At 33.4% G+C, this 24,886-nt stretch overlaps 2 protein-coding genes across 2 annotated transcripts; one reads left to right on the top strand and one right to left on the bottom strand.

Annotated features, from left to right (window-relative positions):
* Positions 1–7,640: 7,640 nt before the first annotated feature.
* On the bottom strand, positions 7,641–8,522 carry LOC142605907 (protein GLUTAMINE DUMPER 1). The gene has a single exon (XM_075777332.1). It carries the CDS (start codon positions 8,426–8,428, stop codon positions 7,874–7,876), a length of 555 nt encoding a protein of 184 aa, XP_075633447.1. The 5' UTR covers positions 8,429–8,522; the 3' UTR covers positions 7,641–7,873.
* A 9,801-nt stretch (positions 8,523–18,323) lies between these two features.
* LOC142621806 (uncharacterized) lies at positions 18,324–18,841 on the top strand. The gene is made up of 2 exons (XM_075795172.1): positions 18,324–18,621; positions 18,699–18,841. Exons 1-2 carry the CDS (start codon positions 18,324–18,326, stop codon positions 18,839–18,841), a joined length of 441 nt encoding a protein of 146 aa, XP_075651287.1.
* The last annotated feature ends 6,045 nt before the right edge of the window (positions 18,842–24,886 follow it).

Here is a 24,886-nt window from a genome sequence, read left to right as displayed (position 1 = left end):
TTCCTAACTTTCAAGGACCCAGAGTCACAGCTGGAGTGGCTATAAGCAATGATTTATAACCAAAAGAAGTGACTAACCTTCTGTGGTATTAACTATGTTGTATTAACTTTAAACTAAGTTAGCTATGTTGTATTAACTATGTTGTATTAGCTATGTTGTATTAACTTTAAACTAAGTTATGTGATATTTAGTATTAGCTTTGGACTAATATATGTGTAATGTAAACACATTTGAAATTTTCATTACAGTGTTATGTACTTGATGTTGTGAATTGTCTTGGTATGTTGTGAATTGTCTTGATTAAGTATTTGTTACTTTGTTGTGTAGCTTAAACCAATATGGATGATTATAATGATACTCATGAGAGTGGCCATTTTATGGAACTATTAATGGATGGGGATTACAGAAATTATTGTGATGATCATGATGGTGGTGATTATAACAATGCTGACAATAATAATGATGGTGCGGACAATAATAATGATGATGATGATGATGGTGAGAGTAGTGATAGTGATGACGACAGTGACGGCGATTCTGATGATGATGATAGTAATGACGATTCTGACGAGGAGTTTTACCAGCTTGTGGCAGTTACCTGTGAAGCAGTTGTGACGTATTTCAATAAGTACATTAATAAGACTCCTTGTTATGATTCTGAACAAACAGGGTGGAATTGGCTGAGACGCTGTATGGAAGGTAATGAGAATTTGTGTTACAATATGTTTAGAATGAAAAAGGAGGTGTTTCATAATTTGTGTCAAGTTTTACAACATGACTTTGGACTTCAACATTCAAGGAATATAAGGTTAGAAGAGTTAGTGGCAATCTGTTTAGTGATACTTGGTCATGGAACATGTAACCGAATGGTTCAAGAATTATTTCAGCATTCGGGTGAAACCATAAGTAGACATTTTGAGAAGATGATCACTTTGTTGGGTGCTCGCTTTGCAGCTGCATATGTAAAGCCTTCGGATCCAACTTTTCGTGAAGTTCCAACCAAAATACAAGACCATCCAATTTATTGGCCACATTTCAAAGTATGTGTACTATTGTATATTTGAATTAGTGTTATTGCCTATAAGATAATACAATGCATGTGGAACTGAAAACTATTAATGTTTTTATTAGGATTGCATCGGTGCGATTGATGGCACACATGTGATAGCGATTGTACCTACTGAGAAGTCCATTCCATACTTTGGAAGAAAGGGATATCCAACCCAAAATGTGATGGCTGCATGTGACTTTGATATGTTATTCACATTTGTTTTGCCTGGATGGGAAGGTGAAGCACACGACACCCACATTTTTCTTGATACTATTCGTAAACAAAGTAACAACTTTCCGCACCCACCACCAGGTTTGTTATTGGTTAATCAATTGTTCATTATAATGACGTATTTTGTGTGTGTTAATACAATTGAATTTTTTTGTCTAGGGAAATATTATGTAGTTGATTCTGGATACCCAATGATGAAAGACTATTTGACACCATACAAAGGGATATCATACCATCTTCAGGACTTTCGAAGGAGATGTGGAAGCTTTAGAACTAGACATGAAAATTTTAATCATGCTCACTCATCTCTTCGATGTGTGATTGAGCGCACTTTTGGTGTGTGGAAGAATAAATGGAGAATTATCAGAAACATGCCATCTTTTCCATTCCATATTCAAATACTTATTGTATCTGCTACTATGACTCTTCACAAGTTTGTTAGACTAAATGATAGGGATGATAGGGAGTTCATAAACGCCAATCAAGATTCAATTTCTAGAAGAGAACGTAATAGTGAAGCAGGTAGCAGTTATGAGCAGAACTCAAGATCTTTAACAGACCCTGCGATGGTGGTTCTTCGTGATTCCATTGCTAATTCCATTTAGGGGATAATAATTAGTAGTTGTATCTTTTTTTTTTTTATAATATCATGCAGTACAATTTATATTTGGGTTATTGGTATGTATTTTATCATCTTTTTTACATTTTTGTGTTGTACAATTTAAACTTGGGTTATTGATATGTATTTTATATCTTTTTACATTTTTATATAGCACAATTTAAACTTGGATTATTGGTGTATATTTTATCATCTTTTTGCATTTTCATTTTGTGCTTCATGATGATGACAATTATTTAGATTTAATTAATATTAATAAGAAGTCATTAATGGTAATAACAAATAATTATGACACTAAAAAAGAATAATTGCCCAAACATTATTAAAATAATACCAATAATATATATTTATTATTATTATTATTATTATTATTATTATTTGGTAAGTATATGAAGTAGTTGATTTAAGTATGAAATAAACTCCCTTATATATACATTGTCCTTTTTGGTAATTTATCCCTCAAACTGCAACTTTTATAGTTTTAGCCAAACACTCAGCTTTTTCAAAAAGCACTTTTTAATAGTTTTTACCAAACACTTAGTTTTTTGAAAAATCACTTTTTCATTATGCACTTTTTGAAAACTCAACTTTTTCATTATGCACTTTTTCAAAAAGCCCAACCAAACTCACCCTATATAAACCTCCCATATCCTCCATTCCAAGACACAAAAAACCCCTCTCTTGAGTTCTAGTGAAGTAGAGTAGTCTTGTCATATCTTGATCTTCTTGAGACTCAAGGTATTGAGAGAGGCTCACTCTCTCTCTCCTAGCTATTCTTTTCCTCCACCCTTAGGACCTCTACCGAGAGTCTCCTCCTCTACCGTATGAATTTTGCATAAAGGTATAATCCATTTCCGTAACTGGTTTTTATGTTGCTATAATGAGAATTTAAGAATTAAGCATGATAGTAATTATTTAAATATGTTTGAATGTTCTTAAATGTTCTTATGTGTTCTTCATATGTTCTTGGTTATTCATCACATGTTCATGCATAACACTAGTCTTGATCTTAAATCTCTATCAAAAACATGAAAAAAAATGTTTGTTTCATAATTCTTTCAAATCCTTGAATCTAGGATATCACCATCCACACACATTTATTAGAATTTAGTTTTTAATCCAAATGCAATGCTTAATAAATTGAATTAGGATTTATCACATATACACACATTAAACTCAACATGCAAATTGATTGATATCATATTGAATGATGTGATATGAATGTTGGCCACCATATTCTAGAAGATCAGTTTCATCGGGCAAGGTTGATGCCTAACACCTTCCCACCTTGGAACAAAGCTTCCGAGTTTAGATCAAGGGTTAGTAGATTAAATGCTTATCCATGTAATTTTTAATTTTTAAATTATAACTAAGAAACATAGCCATATACTTTATCTTAGATTGTATCTAGGACCAAAGCCATGTAATTTTCTATGATCAATGTAAATTCAATTTCAAATTAATAAAATGAGGAATTTTTCAATCTTGGTTTTCTTATTTTTTCCCATAATTAAATAAGTGGCGACTCCATTATAAAACCTTTAATCTAAAGGGGTAAATATAATTAGTCGAACCTTCATTTTGAGAGGCAATAACACAACTCTACCCATTTACGTGGGTTTGGCCCAACATTCCAAAAAAAAAAAAAAAGCCAGGGGTGCGGTCTCTCACAATTATTTTCAATGCTTTCCAATATAATTTCACACAATTTTATTAAGAGTTTTCTCTTTAGTTTTTGTTTCACCATTTTTGTTTACCTCTCAAGCTTACATTCTTATAGATTGTTGAGTCATTAAGTGACGATCAAACTTGATTTGGCTTAGGATCATGTGCTTGACTGATTGTTCTATTCAAGTGTGTTTTATTCTAAAAATTTAGTTTATGGTTATCAATCATAGATTAACATCCCAAACACTAGAAAAGGGAATATCAAGTGCATACTGTAGGGGGAAAGTCCCAAATATATCAAATGGGCTTGCGATAGTAAGCCGAAAGGCCTTGAGGAAGAGCCCAAGAAAGAAAGCATGACCAACTCAAGTAGAGTTGGCCCAAACCTAAAGAATCTTGAAGGCATTCCAAGGAGCCAATGATAAAAAAAGAAAAAAAATTGGAAGGATCACTAAGGACTCTGAAAGGAACCATCCGAGGTCCAACCCTTCATCGACAAATCACCGAGGATCTCCTTGTCCTCCGCTACACACTAAGAGCCCTCCTACACTGAGAAGGCAGACAATGGACTAAACGGATCAAAGAACGAACAAGCATGAGTGCTCAAAGGAGGAAACCTTTGAGTTAAGCAACTCTCCTCTCCACATTAAATGAAATCCACTCACTAGCAGTGTCACATTTATTGTTGAATGACCCATTAGAACAGTACTCAACATCCTGTTTTCCACCCATTTTCACCCTAAAAGAAGGGGGAGGTAGGAGATGGGACGAGAAGGAGTATAAATTGAGACTGACCCCATGAGCAAGGGCAGAAAAATTCAAGTGAAAAAAGTGTCAAGTGTAATAATAATTGAGAGTGAAAAGTGACCACTGCATACCATTGGTGCGGTGGTCACTCCACAAGTATAAATGCTTATGGAGTGTGAGGGGTAAGGGCCGAGGTTTTAGTCTCTAAAATGGAACTTTACACACATATACACTTAAATTAGGATAGAGTAGAAATTTTATCTTGTATAAATAAATAAAAAGAGAGAGTGAAAGTAGTATTTATTATACCTATCTTTGGGACTTCCAATGACATGTTCATTAATCAGATCTAAATCAATTTCACTATTGCTACTATGTACATTATCTCAATCTTTTCGATATCTTTTACTTAATCAAACTCTTGATTCATATTTATTAAATTAATTGTGATGGTTATTTAAGTTATTATTCCTTATACATATTTTTTTGACACATACATTATGTAGCCACACATACATTATGTGGCTACTTAAGAATATGTCCCATGTCATTTTCTATGCTTTATTCTCTTAATATATTTATTATTGAGACCCCAATTCCGATAGAATAGAAGTGATTTTATATGATAATACATATCTTTGGCATGAACAAAAGTGAAATAACTTTATATGAAACACACTATACTTTTTGTTGTTTTATGTAAGTGAAATTGAGAATCCTTGTAAATTGTAATTAAATATAATTAACTAGGTCCTATGAAAAAATATATACTTAATGAGGGATCCTTTCCTAGCGGCTTCGGTTTGCTTTATGTTTTTGATATCCAATAGCTTCACTTGATTTTGCCCAACGTGCTGTATGCACTGAACTGAATATCAATTCCTAGTGAGCTTCCAGAAACACAACGAAAAAGAAAATTGTGCGTATCTACTCTCCTTTCCAATAGTGTTTCGCAGAAAAGCTGTGATTCTGGGTTAGGCAAGAGCATAGAAAACTGAAAAAGTAAAGAAAAAGAAGCTATCAATTCTGTCATCGTCTATTTCATTTCAGCAAAATAAAAGTAATAGTAATAATAATAAAAAAGGAAAAAGGAAAAAAACAATCTTTGTTCTGCTAGCCAAAATATTAAGGGTTTGATTGGTAACGTTGTTTGAATAACAGTTTTCGTTATTTAAATATTACAATACTTATTTCCAAAACACTTTTTCATTCTTTGTTCTATTGGCCAAAATATTAAGGGTTTGTTTGGTAAAGTTGTTTGAAAAACAGTTTTCGTTATTTAAACACTACAATACTTATTTTCACAATACTTTTTCATCCACGTATATTTTCACAACACGTAAACAACGTTATTAGAAATCTCTTACCAAACAGGCCCTAAGAAATCAAGAGCCCGTTTGGTAATGGTGTTTAAGCATTGTTCAATTTTCAGTATTGTGGAAATATATGTTTGAGTGTTATAGAAATAAGTGTCAAAAATGTTATTGTTGTTTAAACACCTAAAACTGCTGTTTAAACAACAGTACCAAATAGTCCCCAAGCAGCTCAAGTTATTCACTAATGGCATTACCAAAGGCCCATATTATATTGTTTGAAGTTTTGTTCCATTATAACTTGAACTCATTTCATATATTTTTATATATTGCCCCTTGTACATCTGATCCAATCAGCTAAAAAAGACTTGAATATCGGATTAAAAAATGGCTGATTACATAGTAACATATATTTGGTCTATTAAATTATAATGGGCTAAGTGTTTTTTATTATTCATCTTGAAGGGGGAAGGATGGATTAATTTTTTATTTTTATTTTAAAGGGAAGGAGGTGGGATTCATTCAACTTGGACAATTTCTGTTAAAAATATCAAATTATATACAATTTGATTATAAGGCTCTTCGAAATTATAATGCGCTAAGCCGGTAAGCTTGTAGGGCATTTTGGAGCCGTAAATGGATGAGAAGGGCATTGTCAAATGTTTTAATATTAATTAATTTATTAAAATAACACTTTAATATTAAAATACTCCAACATCCAACGTATAGAAACATGTGAAATGCTTTTTTTTGTAAGGATGTCAGATGCACAAGCACAACACTATGTTTCCTTGTCATTGTTGCCTGCCCGCCACCACTGCAAAATTTGAAACAATTCAAATTCATTTTCATACTACAAATATCAGAATAACAAAACCTTGCCATCATGACGTTAATATTATATTAAGCATAGACATAATATGCTCTTTTTTTTATAGACACACACTTACCCACACATTTGTACAATAAAACTTATAACAAAAGGTAGGTAATCAAATTAATCATCACTTATCACGTGTCAAAGTTACATTATAGCGTGCCATCTACGCTTTTTATTTTTTTGGGTGTGCATAGCATGAGATTATGTGGAGCCACGTAACTCCGTAGTAATTTTATTAATCTCTCAAACTTCATCACCGAACACCAACGTGTACATTTGATATCAAAGCCTCCTCATTAAATGCACGTGTAATTTATTTTTAGTAAAGAGAGGGACGCGGCTTCTGGTCGCGGCTAACACAATGAGAGTAGCCAACTGGCATAGTGTACACGTTTGCTTTCCATGAACAGCTAACTAATTCCAACCAAACATTTAATAAAAACCTGTCCTGTCTCTCTCTTAGCTAATACTTGCATCGCAAGAAAAAAGAAAAAATTGGCAAATGCTGAGTTGGTAACCTCAATCTCTGTTCTTTCTCGTGTCCCAACTTCAATGCCCTTGTGACTATTATTCCCACTTAGTTTTATGAGTTACTGGGAAATTTCCTGGTAGCTTGTTGAGCAAAGGGACATCAGTTATCAAATGTACACATTTTTTGACTTATTATTGTACAAGAATATGTACTAATGTCATTTTCTTTGCTTTATTCTCTTAATATATTTATTGAGACCCCAAATCCAATAGAAGTGGTTTTATATGGTAAGTACATATCTTTGGCATGAATGGAAGTAAATAGTTTTATGTGACACACACAAACAATACTTTTTGTTGTTTATTATGTAAGTGAAACTGAGAATACTGCTAATTAAATATAATAAATGAATAAACCTTTCCTAAGGGCTTTGTTTTGCTTTGCTTTATGTTTTGTTATTCACTGGGTTCACTGGTTTTGAACAAAATGGCGTATGCAATGAACGTGAATTACCTAATTAGCTTCAAAACACAAAGCCAAAGCCAAAGCCAAAGACAAATCAATTGGGATCCTCTTTTCCAATAGTGTCACAGACAAAAAAGCGGGCTGGCCAACTGTAAAACTATGTTAATTATATATAGCACAAAACATTCGGAAAGTATAGAAAAAGAAGCTATCATTTCTTTCAGAAATTTGACTGTAATTAACTGGAAAGATCAAACTCCGTCATCTCATCTCCTATTTCATCTCAGCAAAATTTACTATCTCCGAATAATACAACCAAAAAAGAAAAAGAAAAAAAAGAAAAATTTCAAAACCTTCAACAAGGAAATGAAAAATGAAAAAAACTCTCTTTGCTCCGGCGGGCAAAAAATTAAAGAAACCAAGCCGCTCACTGGTTGTGATCTTGGGCTTCTGGGTCCTCTGGGGACTCTCTACTTTCTTCAGTGGTAACTTGTTCATGGTCACTCATCTCCTTTTTCATTGTCTCACAATTCTCAGCCTTGTTGATGTTGTCCTCATCTTTTTTCTCACCCTTAACGTCAACTCCATCACCAAAAGAAGCGGCTTTGGAATACATAGGTGTGGCCAAGAAAGTTGGCTTCTCATCTCCAGCCATAATCACCAAGAATTTCTCTTCGTACACCTTCGCTACCTTGCTGCCAGAATCACCTGCCTCTTTTTCGTCACCATTCTCCAAGTCTCTCTCTTGTCCACCTTCCCTCTCATCCAATTGACCTGCAAGCTTCCAATAAGAGCAAGCCAAGATCAAAAGCGCAAACGCTATCAGACCCAGCATCGCTGCAAGCCCTCCGAAGAGGTATGGCACCGGAGAGTGCCACGGAGACCGCTGTGCTTGTGTCTGCATCACTGACATAGATGGTGTTGGTGACACTATTGAAGTCTCTGCTGTTGTTGTTGAGCTAACTCTGGCAATGGTTCTCATTTTTTTTTTCTTTTTGCTTTTTTTATAAAAGCTGTTTCTCTTTGGTTTTGGGGTTTTAGTAAAGTGTAGAAAGCAAAGAATGTGAGTTTGAGAAAAGAGAGATGGCGAGGGGTTGTATTTATAGCTCAATAAAAAAGAGAGGGAAGAGAAAGATAAATAAATAAAACACTTTTATTTTATATTTTTTTGGTGTTTCTGCTTTTGCTTTTTATTGGGGTCACGGAATTGGGCGTGTTATGTTGTTGTAGGCAGGATTCCTTTGAACTTGATCCTCTGCATCCGGATAGTGTCCCTATGGGGTGAGTTGGTGGGGCCAGGGTCAGGATTATTGGACCAGTGGCTGGTGTGGGCCCAGCAACAACTAATAGTAACCCTCTGATTGACCTTGATTTGGACCAAAGCACGTCCTTTTTTTTTTTTTTTTTCCCATTTTAAGTATTTTACCTTTTGTCAATATTATAATTTTAAGAATACAGCTAATTGTTGGACTGTAATTAGTTGATTCATTTGAAAGCAATTGTCCAACTTTGTCTTTGTCTAGGCTATAAATGAGTTGAGTTAAGATTAGATGTTATTTCAAAAAAAAAAAAAAAAGAGAGTTAAGATTAGATGTTTAAACTTAGTTTATTTTTTTAATTTGTCAAGCAAACTTGGGTTTGTTTATTGGTTAATTAATTTATTCATTTCTCATGTATAGTAAATAAGTAAAACCATAATTAAAATGCTCATATATTATCAATAAACTAAAAAAATATTTGATATAATATAAACGTATTTACAAACTTATACATTACAATCTCAAGTCTATATTAATATATTTTTAGACGTATACAAATATAATATTATATATAGTTAAATTGAGTTCTATATTTAAAAGCTTATTCAAAAATATAATATTATGTTTAAGTTTAACTTGTTTGCTAAATCAGAACATAAACAAACATTTTCTTAAGCCAAGCTCAAGTTATAAACAACTTGATTCATTTCTAATATTGTTGCAACTAGGTGATGCGTCGTAGATTTTAGTTTCAAAATTAGAGTGATAAAAAAAATTAGTTACAAACCATCTCTAATAGACGTAAAAACAAGCGTGTTGTACATTATTATCATTTATATTTTATCTTTGAAACAAAGATAAGAATTCCCTTTTGAGTTAGATTAGATAGGAAGTCAATTTAGTGTCTTAGTAAAGATATAACTCACTCATATCAGAAATGACTACGATGGCTAAACGTTAAATAAAAATAAATGATTTTGTTCATGAATAAACTTGCCGATTAATGAGGCATGGGTAGACTTGTCTTTGCACTAAATGAGGGTACTTTTAGAGAGATAAGAGAGGGAGTAATATCATTTGCAAAACAATCTGTTTTTTGGGTATGATTGGTGTTTAAGAAAAACACATTAGCTACAAAAGATCATAATCTTGCTTTTTTCAGATTTGTAGAAATGGGTATTATTCTAAACCTCCACTAATGTATTCTAGAATGTGATGTTTTTGTTTGCGATGTCATATCTCCACATTGACAATCGAAATTATATCAATATATTAGGAGAGGCATTTTCTTTGTTGCTAGTGTCCGTATCTAAAATATAGACACAGTTAAAACGCACTTAATTTGTTTCAATGCAATGAGATTTTTGTATAGTGAAAAGTGATCATAATCATTAAGCAGGGATAAAAGAGAATAAAAACTGTGTAAAGTGGCAACAAAGTGGGGTGACTCTCCTTTGGTTTCATCATTTGCATTGTGATTTGATTTCATGTTTTCTGGCTTGAAATCACCACAACAACTATCTTTATCTGCAGCAATCCACTACATCATGCCTTTTTTCTTTTTCTTTTTCATTTCATTTTGTTATTACTTTTAAGAGGACCATATTCATATGCAACTGCAAGGTATTAGACCATGCTCTGTGTGCTGCATGGGTGCGCACCGTGGATAAGATATTTTCGATCATTTTCAGTTCAATCACTATATGGCCCCCACTAGTATAGAGGATTCCATTTCGGCGGTAATGATCTTATGATGAATAATAAAAATAATTTAGCATGGTATCATCTCAAGAAGTTTTGGCTTTAGCTTTTTGTTTTCTTTGAGGTTCTACTTTTTTTTGTTGGATGAACTTGGGGTGTATCTTTTGGTTGTATAAAGGAAACTAGAAAACTGTTGTGATTAGGGCTAACAAAAGTACACTCATACAAACAATAATATAAAACAAACACACAAGGTAAATGTTAAGTTATACTTTTTCACATAACATTTATGTTAGTTTTATACCATGACAAAAAGTGTTGTAATTACATTAATTTATTTTTTTGTATTTGTGGGATTTAATTGTAATAGGTTTAGTATTAAGTTGATGAAGATTGCTCAAGACAGTGAAGTTCGTGACTTGCTCATGACTGACTCGCAAGTAGACAACCCGTGAAAGGTCACATGAGAAGCACATGCTGGAAGCTGAAGAGTCTAGTGGCAGACTGTATTTTGCGAGTCACTTCATGACTTGGCTAACCCATGAGTGACTCGCAAAACTCTTTGCCTTGATGATTTTAAGAGTGACTCTTATACTCTTCACCCATATTATATATACCCTTATTACCCATAAAATTTTAAGGAGACTATTCAGAACAAAACCCTAAAGAGGTTTCTACAACACCCACCTTGTTACAGAGAGCTACTCATCCTCAAGAGAGAAATCATTGTAGTCTCTTCTCCTCCACTTTTCCATTGTTATATCTTGAGAGGAGATTTGTACCCAAATACAATCCACACACATTCAGAGTGTAGAGAGTGTTTCGAAGCTTAGGAAGTATTGGGTATTTGCCAAAATAAGCTAGTGAGGCTTGGCAGATGTAATCGGGCAGTATTGCGGGATCTGGGAAACTAGTGAAGAAAAAACTCCAAGAAGTCCTTTGGTAGTTAGAGCTTGGAGCTCAAGTACTTTAGGTAGATTAGGCTTGGAGAGTCTTTTTGGTATCCTTATACTCTAATTTTTTTACTAGTGGATCATTTCAATTTGGAGGGTCGCGAAGAAGTTTTTCACCGAATTCTTCGGTTTCCTATTCGATAACATGTCTTGGTGTTATCTTATGTTTTCATCTCTCTTTCCATACTCTTTGTACCTTACATTTATTTATTATTGCTTACGTTTATGCACTAGAGTAGTTCTGGTTTATTGCGTTTTATTTACTCTTATTTCACATTTAGATAAGTAGAGTAAAAACAATTTAGCCAATAGTATTTTACACTATTTGAGTAAAAACAATTTAACAATTTGGGGGTCTAAACAATCAATAGTATTTTACACTATTTGAGCTTTCAGTAAACAATATTTGACATGATTAAGCTAATTCCAAATTTACGTTAACAAACAACACTAACCAAAGTTCATTATCAAAGATGTAGATTATACTTAATTTCAACCAAACCACTTAAATCAAGCTTATACAAATAACACTACCAACCTCACAAATACAAATCCTTATATTACTAAAAACTGAAGCGTAGCACTTATTGTTGCTATGCTTATGTTGAGCCACATCAGAAACCACGTCATTCATATATTTTTTATATTTTCTTTTTTCTATTTAAACTTTTCTCCCCCCCCCCCTATTCAAAAAAAAAAAAAACTATTCTTCTCCCTATTAATTGACACACCAATACCACCGTGCACCTTTAGTGCGGAATGCAGTGGTCACTTCACAAGTATAAATGCTTATGGGGTGTAGGGGCAAGGGCCGGAGTTCAAGTCTCCAAGAGGGAGTTCTACACACATATACACTTAGATTAAGCTAGAGTAGAAATTCTATCTTGTATAATAATAATAATAATAATAATAATAATAATAATAATTGACACATCAACTGTTATACTTCTTCCAATCTTTCCCTTTCCTTTTTGCCTCTTTATCTCCCCACTACTTTACCATTATACTTCCTTCTTCTTTATTATATTTTGATTCTTCTTCTACCCATTTAATTTTGTATAAATTTGATATCGTTTTCCAATTCAATTCATATTTTTCCCACTCAAAACTATGAGTACTCTCTCTCTCTCTCTCTCTCTCTCTCTCTCTCTCTCTCTCTCTCTCTCTCTCTCTCTCTCTCAGTGAATTTTTGTTTTTTCTTATAACTCTAATTAAGGTCGATGGTTTTTTTTTAATATTTGTTTTATTGTGTGTGTGTGTGTGTGTGTTTTTTTTTATTTTTAATATCCCATCAGAAAATTTTCTCTTTCCCTTTTATAACTTTGGTTGAATTTTAGTTTGGGTTAACACTTAATTTTTTTGGAAACATGAATTTGAATATGCCTACCAATTGTTTGAGTAATAAATTATTATAAAACCTATTATTTATTCCTTTAGTTTCATATTGATTTTGGTTAAGATAATATTGTAATTTTGTTATGAGTTTTGATTATTATGATAATTTCCTTATTTCTTAAGAGATGAGGAATTTGAATAACAAATTTGACACTTATAAAATTTAGTTGTATATTAAGCAAATATAATACACTACAATAGAATTTAGAAGAATATGGTTCATCTTAAAAAATATTAATCAAACATAAAATAAAAAATAAAATGATATATTTGTAGATATAAAAAGATTAGAATTTTTTTTTGTAGAAAACTTTTTATATATTACATTTCATTACATAATATTTATATTTCCACGTATTGCATGAGTCTGTGGCTAATTAACTAATAAACTTCAAACACAAATTCACAATTCCAAAACTCCAATACACCCAATAAGTATTCTCTTACACAAAAATAGACAAACAATAAAACTACTATTTTAAAAAAAATCTACTCTATGTTATTCTAAACATCTTCTCTTCTGTTCATATATATATGGAAGGACTTTTGGGCAAAACCACCAAAGCCTTTACAATAATGTCTATTTATAAGATGATTCTATTCATTGATGGACAAGGAATATTCTTCAATAAGGAACTTTCTTTTCAAATCAAGGAAGATTCTTTTTCTTCCACACAAAGGAAACCTAATAATGAAATAAATCTAATAAAATTTGTGACAATCTCTACTAAAAAGGAACTTCATTATTCATAATCTTTTATGAATAGAGAAAATTAATTCCAAAAGTTGGCAAATGATTTGTATATGTAAAAGATGAGTAAATTGGAGCATCTCAAGCTTTAGTTGCAGTTGCACCGAAGTTGGCTACCTTCTTTGATTTGCTCTCACAAAAATTATGAAATTATGAATACGAATTTATTGCCCTACTTTTAATATTTCACTCTGAATTTTAATAAGTACAATATCTCATGTGTGATTTGTTTCCATTTTAAATTTTGGTTACTTTATAAGGAAGAAAGGATATGTGGCAAATTACAATTAATTGATAAAATTCAAAGTAGAACAAAGGATTTTTATTTTGAATTATAATCACGCTTTTAATTCACATGACCTGTGAACTCAATTTCATCAAGATATATGATATCAAGTAAGTAAAAAAAATCTTACTATAAAATATAAATTAATAATTTGACTAATGTACATGTTTGGCTCTAAAAATTTGGTGTTGGTTTTTTTTTTTTTTGGGACATTTACGTTTTTATTTTCGTATTAGTTCTACTATTTTTAGTTAACACCAATTGTTAGGTGTCACTAGATTACGAATGAAAATAGACAACATAAGCAATGTGAAAATGAAATCAACAATTACAAGTCAAAATGAAAATTTTAAAACATAAAAAGCCGAACGAAAAAACAACCCAAATTTAAAGGATTGAAAGTATACTTTAGTATAATAATTTATAATGTTAGATTGAGATGGTTTGGTAAGTAACCATGTTGATCCCGAATGAGCTAGGTTTACACTCTTCCTATTACCATCTCTATCAACGTCTTGCTTTTACTCGTATTATTTGATCCACATCAGTACGGTCATAGGAAAATGGTTCACTAAATTGATTGGAGAGCAATTGCAAGCCATCCAAATGCAACGATGACTTTTTTGGTTGATTTTCTTGTGATCTAGGATCAGCTGGTGTTTATTAATGGTAGTGGTGATACAGAACGACCTACATTGCTACCTAAATTCACCATCCAAATTACAGTTTCCCCAGGAGAAACATGTGACATATCAAAGGTGTCATAGACTCATAGCCCAAATTCTTTCCTTAAAAAATAAAATAAACAGAGAAGATACGTGGCCTCATATATTTTTTGTTACGTACCCTCGATCATTTGTGGTTGCTCTAAAATATTTGAGTGGGCACGTACATAAGGGCTCGCAGGTTACTGAGTCATTGTCGTAATCATAGTTACACTTACTGCAAAATGTTGATGGTGTCATTGTCCAAAAATATTCACATCAAAAGATATGCAGCCGCAATTGTTATTCACTGTCTAGGACGCGCAGATGATATCATCAATATTGCACTCACTGATGGTAATCTAGCTCCAATCTCATAATTAGATCCAATGTATGTCCTAACGTATACTTTAGGACATACATTAATAAACTATTTTAAAAAAATTTATGGGAAATGAAAAAATAACTAATTTTTTCGACAATTTTTTCATTTTTTTTAGTAAAAAGATAATTAAAAAGCCTTAACTGAGCTTGGCAAGAAGTACTCACTGTGAAAAAAAGGGCATACGTTTAGGTTGGTTTTGTGTCATAGGATAGGATAGAATCAATGAGATTGATTATAGAAAAAAAAAAGAAAAAAGATCCAACCTACCGATGTAATCAATTACAAAAAGTCTAGAGACACACACTCTTGCAAACACTTTCTTACAACTAGTATGCATATATAGTGGTGAACAGATTAATTTTCACAAGTACATTAGTTGTCTTTTATGGGTAAGTGATATAATCTAATCACACATTAATAAATATGTAACTAATGTAAGTTGTGTCAAAGTGTGTAACAAAACGTGTGTTCACCCAGTGAATTAAGCAATAATAGGAAGGAAGGAATTTTTGGTTGGCGCAGGAGGCAAGGAAAGTCGCAAGGAAATTGATGGAACAATAAGACATATAGTGCATCAGCAAGAACCCCACAAGCACAAGCACCAGTAACAGCACCAGCGCTAGTTAATTCTTTGCTTGCCACCCGAATGGCCTCTCCGCCCAGCAGGCCCCATTGCTCGCGGCATTTTGGCACTCACTGTGTGGGTAACCTCCTCAATGCCTCTCAAATCATATCATCATTTTATCCCCATTTCCATTTCTATAAGCGTGTGGGTCCCTCTACTTATATTCCATTTGGACAAACGTGTGGGTCCCCACATTTTCCATTTTAACAAGTATACTTTAGTAGGGTCCCCTATTTCATCATCTTCCACCAATTCTTATTGTACCATCGCGAGGATTAATCAGTTTTGTGTAGTACAATTGTGCCTTGATGCTCTCATTTGTCAACATTGAACATTCTTTTTAGACATGAACTTAATCAATTTTGAGTTATGTTAGCCGCATTATAAATTCTATTTTATAAATTTTTGGGTAAATTCCAGTCACAAACTCTGAGATTTTGAGTTAATATCAACTAAGTCCAAAACACTTTTTAAAACTAAAGGACCAAATTGGCTAGTTTTGAAAAGTCTTGGACTTGATTGGCATTAGTCCAAACTTCAAGGTATGTTAGTAAAACTTATCCTAAATTTTATAAATTGACGATGACTCGTACAAATTAATATTATTTTGTTGATTGTGAAGATAGAAGTATATTGAAATACTGGGACTTAACCCCAAAGTTGCTTACAATGTTTTGATGTCTAAGAAATTATCCCATCGAGGTATAGAAAATTATTATGTTGTTAAAGTGTCACTAATCAAAATTTATAGTATGCATTTTGTAGTAAAATTTGTAATAAATGTAACATCTTCCATCAATTATTTCATAATTTGTCCTATAAGATTTTTAGTTCAGGAAGTCCTGACTAATCTCTTATTATTATATGCATTACAATGAGTGCAATTATATTGCCCCCACTCCAATAAGATCTTTTGGTTGTGCGAAATGTGCATTGGATAACTATTCATTATCTATAAACTAGTAAACCTACTAATGATGAGAATCATTTTTTTAAGATTTTTTTTTTTTGGTTTAGTTTACCTCTAGTACTTTTTTAACTGAATCCATTTTTGTTTTAATGAGAAACTACCACATCACCTACTAACTAAATAAAATGTGAATATTAAAACTCACTACCACTTGCTATTGTGTACTTAAAATAAAAAGAGACTTCCAGTTAAAAAAATATTGAAGGTAAGCCAAACACCCCCCTTTTTTTTTAACTTAATAGTTTCAAGTTACAACAAGAGATAAAAGATTTGAACCCTTGAATGTCTCATTTAAAAATACCAAGAGGTGCTAACTAATTTAATTACAAAACTCTTAATGGTTTTAGTAAAGATTTTAAGAGTATTTTATCTAAAACGTTTGCACGGACATCATATCTTTGCAATTTTCTTATTGGGATTAAGCTCTTCTCAATTATTAAAACATCATAATAATATTTAACATTTATATTCTTACCACACCCATAAACAAAATGAAAAATCGAGGTAGATCTTGTGGTAGGGCAAGCATAGTTTAGGGTTCTACAAATTTTTTAAAGTAAAGTAGATAAATTATCCTTTGATTCCACTCAGTTTATAATATACATAATTATAATAATTTTATATGATTTTTTATTTTGAAAGATTTTATTCATTTTGATAGGATGATTTCGATCAAATTTAGACAATCTTAAGCAATTCATCAATTAAAGTGACGTACAATAAAGTAGATCTTGATCTTCACTTGGTACTAACTTGATAGGAATCTAGTGATAGATAGAAAAATGGACTTTGCATTACTTTCTTAGTAATGGAGGAACCAAAATCTTTTTTATTATATATACCATGGAATGAAAGGGCACTCATATTAATGGCAGGTGACTTCACACTCACTTTGGATGGGACCAAGAGAATTGAGAGAGGAAAAGAGTCTTATCTACAATAAATAGCTATATATATACTTTTGAATTCTATTACAAATTATAGTTTCCGGGTCCAGCTATCCATTGTATTAGCACAAACTTTTGATTCATTATGTTATGGAAATTTCATACATTTGGAATCCTCTACTTTAATAGAACTAGTTAGAATATAAAAGCTTCTTTTAATTTGGGGGGTGACTTGGGGCATATGCTTTGCATGTATCCAAAGCCAGGCTTTGCATTGTCTTGCTATCTATTTTTCTATTTTGTAATTACCTCAAGGATAAAAATACAATCATTCAAAAGGATAGAGGCAATATGTGCTTTGGGGTAGTGTCAAAGCAACGCTAGATTGTTTGCTTGCTGCAACCACAACAAAAAAGACCTAAAATATTATAATAAACAAGGAAAGAGAGAAAGAATGAATAGAAAACCTATTGTTGAAAGTAAGAAGAAAACCACTAAGGACCAAACCAAGCATAGAGATAGAGCAAACAGAGCAGCAGTGATGAATACTGATCAAATAGCTAAGATACAAGGTGATTGGGCTAGTGCAAAGTTGCTTAAGTTAATTGAAGCAGTCCCTCACCATGAGTATTTCATCCACAATTTTGAAGAAGTTATGCCACGTGGATAGAAGAGTCAGATACAGATACAGTTTGGACAGTTTTACTGTTTACACATGGACAAGTGGTTATAAGGAAAAAAACAGTTACAATCAATCCTAATTAGGATTGATTGTAACTGTTTTTTTCCTTATTTTCCGGAGTTAGTTACTTTCTTCTACTTTCTTAGATTGTATATAGGAGTAGATATGAGTTATATTTCATTCATTGTATTCCATTTTTCTCAATCAATAAAATAGAGATTCTATTTAGAGAGAGGGTTCTAGAATTTACATGGTATCAGAGCTCAGAGAAGCACAACAATGGCGTCCACTGAATCAACCAATCCATCTGAACCAGTTCCTATTCAACATACACAATCTGCTTCGAATTCGAACAATGATTCTGCTATTGCTACTCCTTCCAATCCTTATTTCCTTAGTTCAAGTGAAAATCCATGGAGTATCTTGGTTACACAACCACTCCTTGGAATGAAGAACTATCAGTCATGGTCTAGAGCAATGATTCTTGCTCTCACAACGAAGAAGAAAATTGGTTTTGTTAATGGAAAGATCACTAAACTAGATTCGGATTCGCCATTATATGAGGATTGGGAGAGCTGTAACACAATGATGATGTTTTGGATGATCAATTAATGCATGTGGATGTATCCAGTAGTATCATGTACTGTGAAACAGCTAGGGAGATGTGGATCGAGTTGCAGAACCTCTTCTCACAAGGCAATGGTCCCAAAATTTATAACTTGCAAAATGAAATTTCTCACATTGCACAGAATCAGATGTCTGTGACAGAGTATTACATAAAGTTCAAGAGGCTTTAGGATCAATTACTCAACTATGAACCCCTTCCAGAGCGTTCTGGTGGTGCTATGAAGCTGCTGAGTGCATCACACAACAAGACTTATGTCATGAGGTTCCTAATGGGACTTAATGAGAATTTTCAAACTTTACACAGTCAAATTCTCACATATGATCCTTTTCCTTTGATGAGTAAGGTGTATTCTTTAGTTCTACAAGAAGAATCACATAAAGGCCTTGGTAATGGAGGTTCCAGAGCAAGTCAGACTAATGTGGTAGCAATGTATGCCAGTTTAAAGAACAATTCAGGAAACAATGCTTGGAACAAAGGAAATGGAAAGAAGGAGAGGCCCTTTTGCACACACTGCAACATCCCAGGATATACCATTGAGAAATGTTATAAAATACATGGATATCCACCAGGATATAAGCCTAAGGGAAAAGGGAATGTTGCTGCAAATCAGTTTTCTTCAACTTTGAGCAGCGGAGCAGAAGCTTCTTCAAGTGGAAACAATTTGTGTCCTATCTCTAAGGCACAATGTGAGCAGCTATTGGCATACCTTACAACTGGATTTGGAGTTGGAGAGGTACATCATGCAGCTACTGTGAGGGCTTCAGGTCTGGTTGGTGGTGAAGGAAATCCTGGTGGAGGTCTTGAAGTGGATTCTTCATAGCCACAAAACAATCTTGCTTCTTGCTCCAATGTCATGTTCGGTATCACTTCCAACATACCTTATGTTCCAAACTTATCACATTCTATCTTTTCTGCCAAAGTTGTCAATAGAAATATATTTAGTAAATCAGATTGGGTCCTAGATACAGGAGCTACAAACCATATAGCATATTCTGTATCTTGTTTCACTTCCATTACTGCTACTATTAATACACATGTTAATCTTCCCAATGGAGAAGTAGCCTTAGTCACACACATAAGGATTGTTAGGATTGTAGAAAGTCTTTTACTACATAATGTCCTATGTGTTCATTTACTTTTAGTCTCATTTCTGTCAGTCAATTGACAAGATCTATCCTTTGTTGTCTCATATTTTTTGGAAACCTATGCTTTATCCAGGACCTTGCTCTCTGGAGCACGATTGGTCCAATGGTTTGTACTTGCTGCAAAAGGGAGAGTCTGCTTTAACCTCAAACTGTTTGTTAGCTTCAGTTTCATTTCTGTCAATAAGACTCAACCTTACATATGGCATGCTAGGTTAGGGCATTTGTCTGATGCAAAGTTAGCCTTGTTGAATAAGAACAATGTATCTTTTCTTAATTCTAATGAAAAGTTTCATTGTGATATCTTCCCTCTTGCAAAACAGAAAAGGCTACCTTTTAATCCTAGTTCACATATCTCAAATGAATGTTTTGCTTTAATTCATTGTGATTTATGGGGACCATTTTTTGTTTCTACCATTGATGGTTGCAAGTTTTTCTTGACTATTGTAGATGATTGTTCAAGGTGCACTTGGGTATATTTGTTGAAACACAAGTCTCAAACACAATTTTACCTAGAACAGTTTTGTACAATGGTTAAAACTCAATTTGGAAAGAAGGTAAAATGCCTTAGGACAGATAATGGTACTGAATTCATACTAAAACCTTTCTTTGCACAAAAGGGCATTTTACATCAATTGAGTTGTATAGAAACTCCAAAACAAAATGGCATTGTGGAAAGAAAACATCAACATATCCTAAATGTTGCAAGAGCACTCAAATTTCAATCCAATTTGCCCTTGCATCTTTGGGGTTATTGTGTGCTTATTGCTGTTTATTTGATAAACAAAGGTACCTAGTTCACTTCTTCACCATAAATCTCCTTATGAAGTACTTTTTGGACATCCTCCTTCTTATTCTCACCTAAGAGCATCTCCAGCAGATTCTCCAAATTTTTGTATTGTTTAGAGAATGAAGAGTGACATTTAGCTTCTACTAACCCACTTTTTCAAATACACTTTCCAACAGATTCTTTATTCCATTCTCTATCTCATTTAAATATTATTTCTTCATTCATTCTTTATTCTTTTTTTATCATCATTTATTCTTCCTATATTCATTCTCAATAATTATATTTTTCAATGAAGTGTTATATTCACAACATTTTTCGCAATACTTTCACAACAAAATTTATATGAAAAGTTGTTATTAGTTCTAATTTGAACCCACTATTGAAATTATTTTTTTACTCATCAATATTAACTAATTACAATCTGTTACTTAAAATTTATTATAAAAATATTATGAAAATATTGTGGCAACCTTTCTCAATTAGGATTTTTTATTTTTTATATTATTTCTACTTTCCCTCATTTCATTTCACCCCTACTTTTTTTTCCTTGTTTTTCTCCTCCACACACGTTTTCCTATAATCCTATCTCTATCTGGCCCTCCCTCTTTTAATTTCTTTCTCTCCCTCATTCATCATTCATCAAGAACATTCCAGTAGCTCCTCTCTTTTTTTTCTCCAGCTCTCTCGCTTTTTTTTTTTTTTACTTAATTCCAGAACACTCGTCCCCAACACAGTCCAAATGGGTCAGATGGCTTCTGTCTTTTGTCTTTTTTTTTTTTGTCATGATTTTATTAATTTTAAAATTGTGTTTTTGAGTTTGTATTCTGATAATCTGATTATGCTTGAGTTTAGAGATTTTTGAGAGAAAGATTGTTGTATTTGTAGCCGTTGAGTTTGTAGCTGTGGGAGGAGAGAGAAAGAATTTTATTTATTTATTTATTGAGATGTATCAATTTTTTAAGCATAAAAATTCATTTGGAGTTGCTACAGTGCTTCTCTGTATCTAGAGAAGCACTGTAGCAACTTCAAAAAAAAATTTGGAAAAGTTTTATGTTTAGAGAAGCTGTTGGAGGGTGAACAGTAGCATTTTTTGGACTAAAAATAGAGATAGAGCATCTGCTGGAGATGCTCCAAGGGTCTTTGGATGCCTTTGTTATGCCTCTACCCTTTCTCACAATAGAACTAAATTTGATCCAAGAGCAAAGAAGTGTGTCTTTCTTGGATATCCTTTTGGGGTTAAAGGGTATAAAGTTCTTGATTTGTCAACTAAGGTTGTTTTCAATTCTAGAGATGTTGTTTTTCATGAAAATATCTTTCCTTATGTTAAAGATGCATCTGATTTTACTGATCCTTTTAATCTTGTTTTTGAGGTTGCTGCTTCTACTCTTGCTGACAGTAATGCAAACACATTTGTTACTCCTATTGGTATTCCAAAGCCCAACACACCATCACATACTTGAATTGTTTTTCCTTCTGATTTACACTCTCATGAATTGCATATTGACCTGACTGATTTACACTCTAATGAGGTTGATGATTCACCCTCTATTTCTCTCACTGATGTCAGCTCTACTTCCCCTTCTTTACTTGTTTCTGGTTCACAAAGCCCTCATCAGGAACAATTCACCAGGAAATCTACCAGGATTCACAAACCACCTACCTACCTGCAAGACTATGCTTGCAACTCAGCTGCATCCACTCCCACTCCAGGCTCACCATATGCCTTATCAGACTATTTGTCATATTCTCATTTGCACCCTCCATAATAGTCTTCTCTAATGACTGTTAGTGCTTGCCCTCAAGAACCAACTTCCTTCTTTCAGGCAATCCAAGATCCCCTTTGGAGAGCAGCCATGGATAAAGAAATTCAGGCATTGGAAAGAACTGGTACTTGGGTTCTTACCTCTCTACCTGATGGTGAAAGGTCTATTGGTTGCAAATGGGTGTATAAAGTGAAGTTCAATTCTGATGGCAATGTTGAGAGGTATAAGGCAAGACTTATAGCTAAGGGCTACATTCAAAGGGAAGGTCTTGACTTCTTGGAGACATTCTCCCTTGTTGCCAAGACTCTTTCTATCCGAGTTTTGATTGCCCTTGCCTCTGCCAAAGGTTGGCCTCTACACCAACTTGACATCAACAATGCTTTTCTTCATGGAGACCTTGATGAAGAGGTATACATGAACTTACCACCTGGCTTTCACAGTAAGGGGGAGTCTTGAACTTCTAATTCTTCTAAGCCTATGGTTTGTAAGCTTGTTAAATCACTTTATGGCTTGAAATAGGCCTCAAGGCAATGGAATGCTAAGTTGTCAACTACTGTTTTAGAGCTTGGTTTCACACAATCCCAAGCTGATCACTCCTTATTTGTTCATTCAGATGGTGAATTGTTTACTGCCCTATTAGTATATGTAGATGACATGGTTATTATAGGTAACAATCTAGGTTGTGTTGCTACAGTCAAATCTGTTTTGGATCAGAAGTTTGGGATTAAAGATCTTGGCAGTCTTAAATTTTCCTTGGCTTGGAAATTGCTAGGAGTGCAAAGGGTATTAGCTTGAATCAACGAAAATATGCCCTTAAGGTACTCAAGGAGGCAGGAATGTTAGGCTGCAACCCTACAAAAACTCCTATGGAACAGCAACTCAAATTGTCAAAGGATGATGGAGAATTACTTAAGGATTCAAGTCAGTTTAGAAGATTGATAGGCAAATTGATGTATCTTACTCTTAGCAGACCTGACATCACATATTCAATCCATAGACTTAGTCAATTTTTATCACAACCGAGAGTCCCACACATGAGGGCAGCTACTAGGATCTTACAATATATCAAGGGAACACCAAGACAAGGAGTGTTTTTCCCTGTGGACTCAGATTTGAAGCTCAAAGCTTTTTGTGATGCGGATTGGGCTAGCTACCCTAATACAAGGAAGTCCCTCACTGGTTATTGTGTTTTCTTAGGGAATGCCTTGGTTTCTTGGAGATCAAAGAAACAAAATGTGGTATCAAGGTCTTCTGCAGAAGCAGAATACAGGTCCATGGCCACAACAACATGTGAGGTAACCTAGTTGTTGTACTTGCTCAATGATCTTCATATTCCACATGACAAGTCTATCCTCATGTACTGTGATAACCAAGCTACCTTGCATATCTCTTCCAATCTAGTTTTTTACGAAAGATCTAAACACATTGAGGCAGATTGCCACATTGTGAGGAATAGAGTTCTAGATGGGACTATCAAGACCTTTCATGTGTTTTCTAGGAACCAATTGGCAGACATCTTTACTAAAGCACTTGGTTTGGATAGCTTCCTAAGATTACTTAAAAGGTTAGGAGTTATCAATATCTTTACTCAAAATATTGACTATCCTGAGTACTTGTCACAGACACAAGAAGCAAGAGCTTTGCTCTTGAGGGGGAGTGTTGAAAGTAAGAAGAAAACCACTCAGGACCAAACCAAGCATAGAGATAGAGCAAATAGAGCAGCAGTGATGAATACTAATCAAATAGCTAAGATACAAGGTGATTGGGCTAGTGCAGAGTTGCTCGAGTTAATTGAAGCAGTCCCTCACCATGAGTATTTCATCCACAATTCTAAAGAAGTTATGCCACGTGGATAGAAGAGTCAGATACAGATACAGATACAGTTTGGATAGTTTTACTCTTTACACATGGACAGGTGATTAGGATTGATTGTAACTGTTTCTTTTCCTTATTTTCCGGAGTTAGTTACTTTCTTCTACTTACTTAGATTGTATATATAGGAGTAGATATGAGTTATATTTCATTCATTGTATTCCATTTTTCTCAATCAATAAAACAGAGATTCTACTTAGAGAGAGGGTTCTAGAATTTACACCTATAAAATTTGATTTTATGAGCCTGACAAGAAGATCCTCAAGTGAAGTTCCTAGGAATTGGACCTTACTAAAAATATCTCTCATTCATGTTGTTCTCTCTCTCTCTCTCTCCATGCAGAATCTTTGTTTGTCACTTGGCCTCTTGGCTCCGATAGTGTTTATATGATCAACTTTTCTTTTATCAATTCCTTCATGCTAACACCAAATCAACTTTACCTTTTCTTTTTCCTTGTTCCTCATTAACAATTATTCTTTTGTAATCATGTTAATTGACTTTTGTAAAGCTTTTTTCTGCGTATGTGGCATCTTATTTTGCATAAACTTCAACTTCATCAACTTAATAAACTCATCACATCCAACATGTTTCACATTTGTTTGTCAACTTTTCCCATGTTGATGAATAAACTGACCCTGCCTAAGGGT

This window comes from Castanea sativa, chromosome 1, assembly GCF_040712315.1.
Source record: "Castanea sativa cultivar Marrone di Chiusa Pesio chromosome 1, ASM4071231v1".
Lineage (NCBI taxonomy): Eukaryota > Viridiplantae > Streptophyta > Magnoliopsida > Fagales > Fagaceae > Castanea > Castanea sativa.
This window is presented reverse-complemented; position numbering and strand designations above follow the sequence as displayed.

Coding starts and splice junctions, on each gene's coding strand:
- LOC142605907 (XM_075777332.1), bottom strand. CDS start 8,428: ATGAGAACCATTGCCAGAGTTAGCTCAACAACAACAGCAGAGACTTCA.
- LOC142621806 (XM_075795172.1), top strand. CDS start 18,324: ATGGCGTCCACTGAATCAACCAATCCATCTGAACCAGTTCCTATTCAA. Junction 18,622..18,698: donor ATATGAGGATTGGGAGAGCT/GTAACACAATGA, acceptor ACTGTGAAACAG/CTAGGGAGATGTGGATCGAG.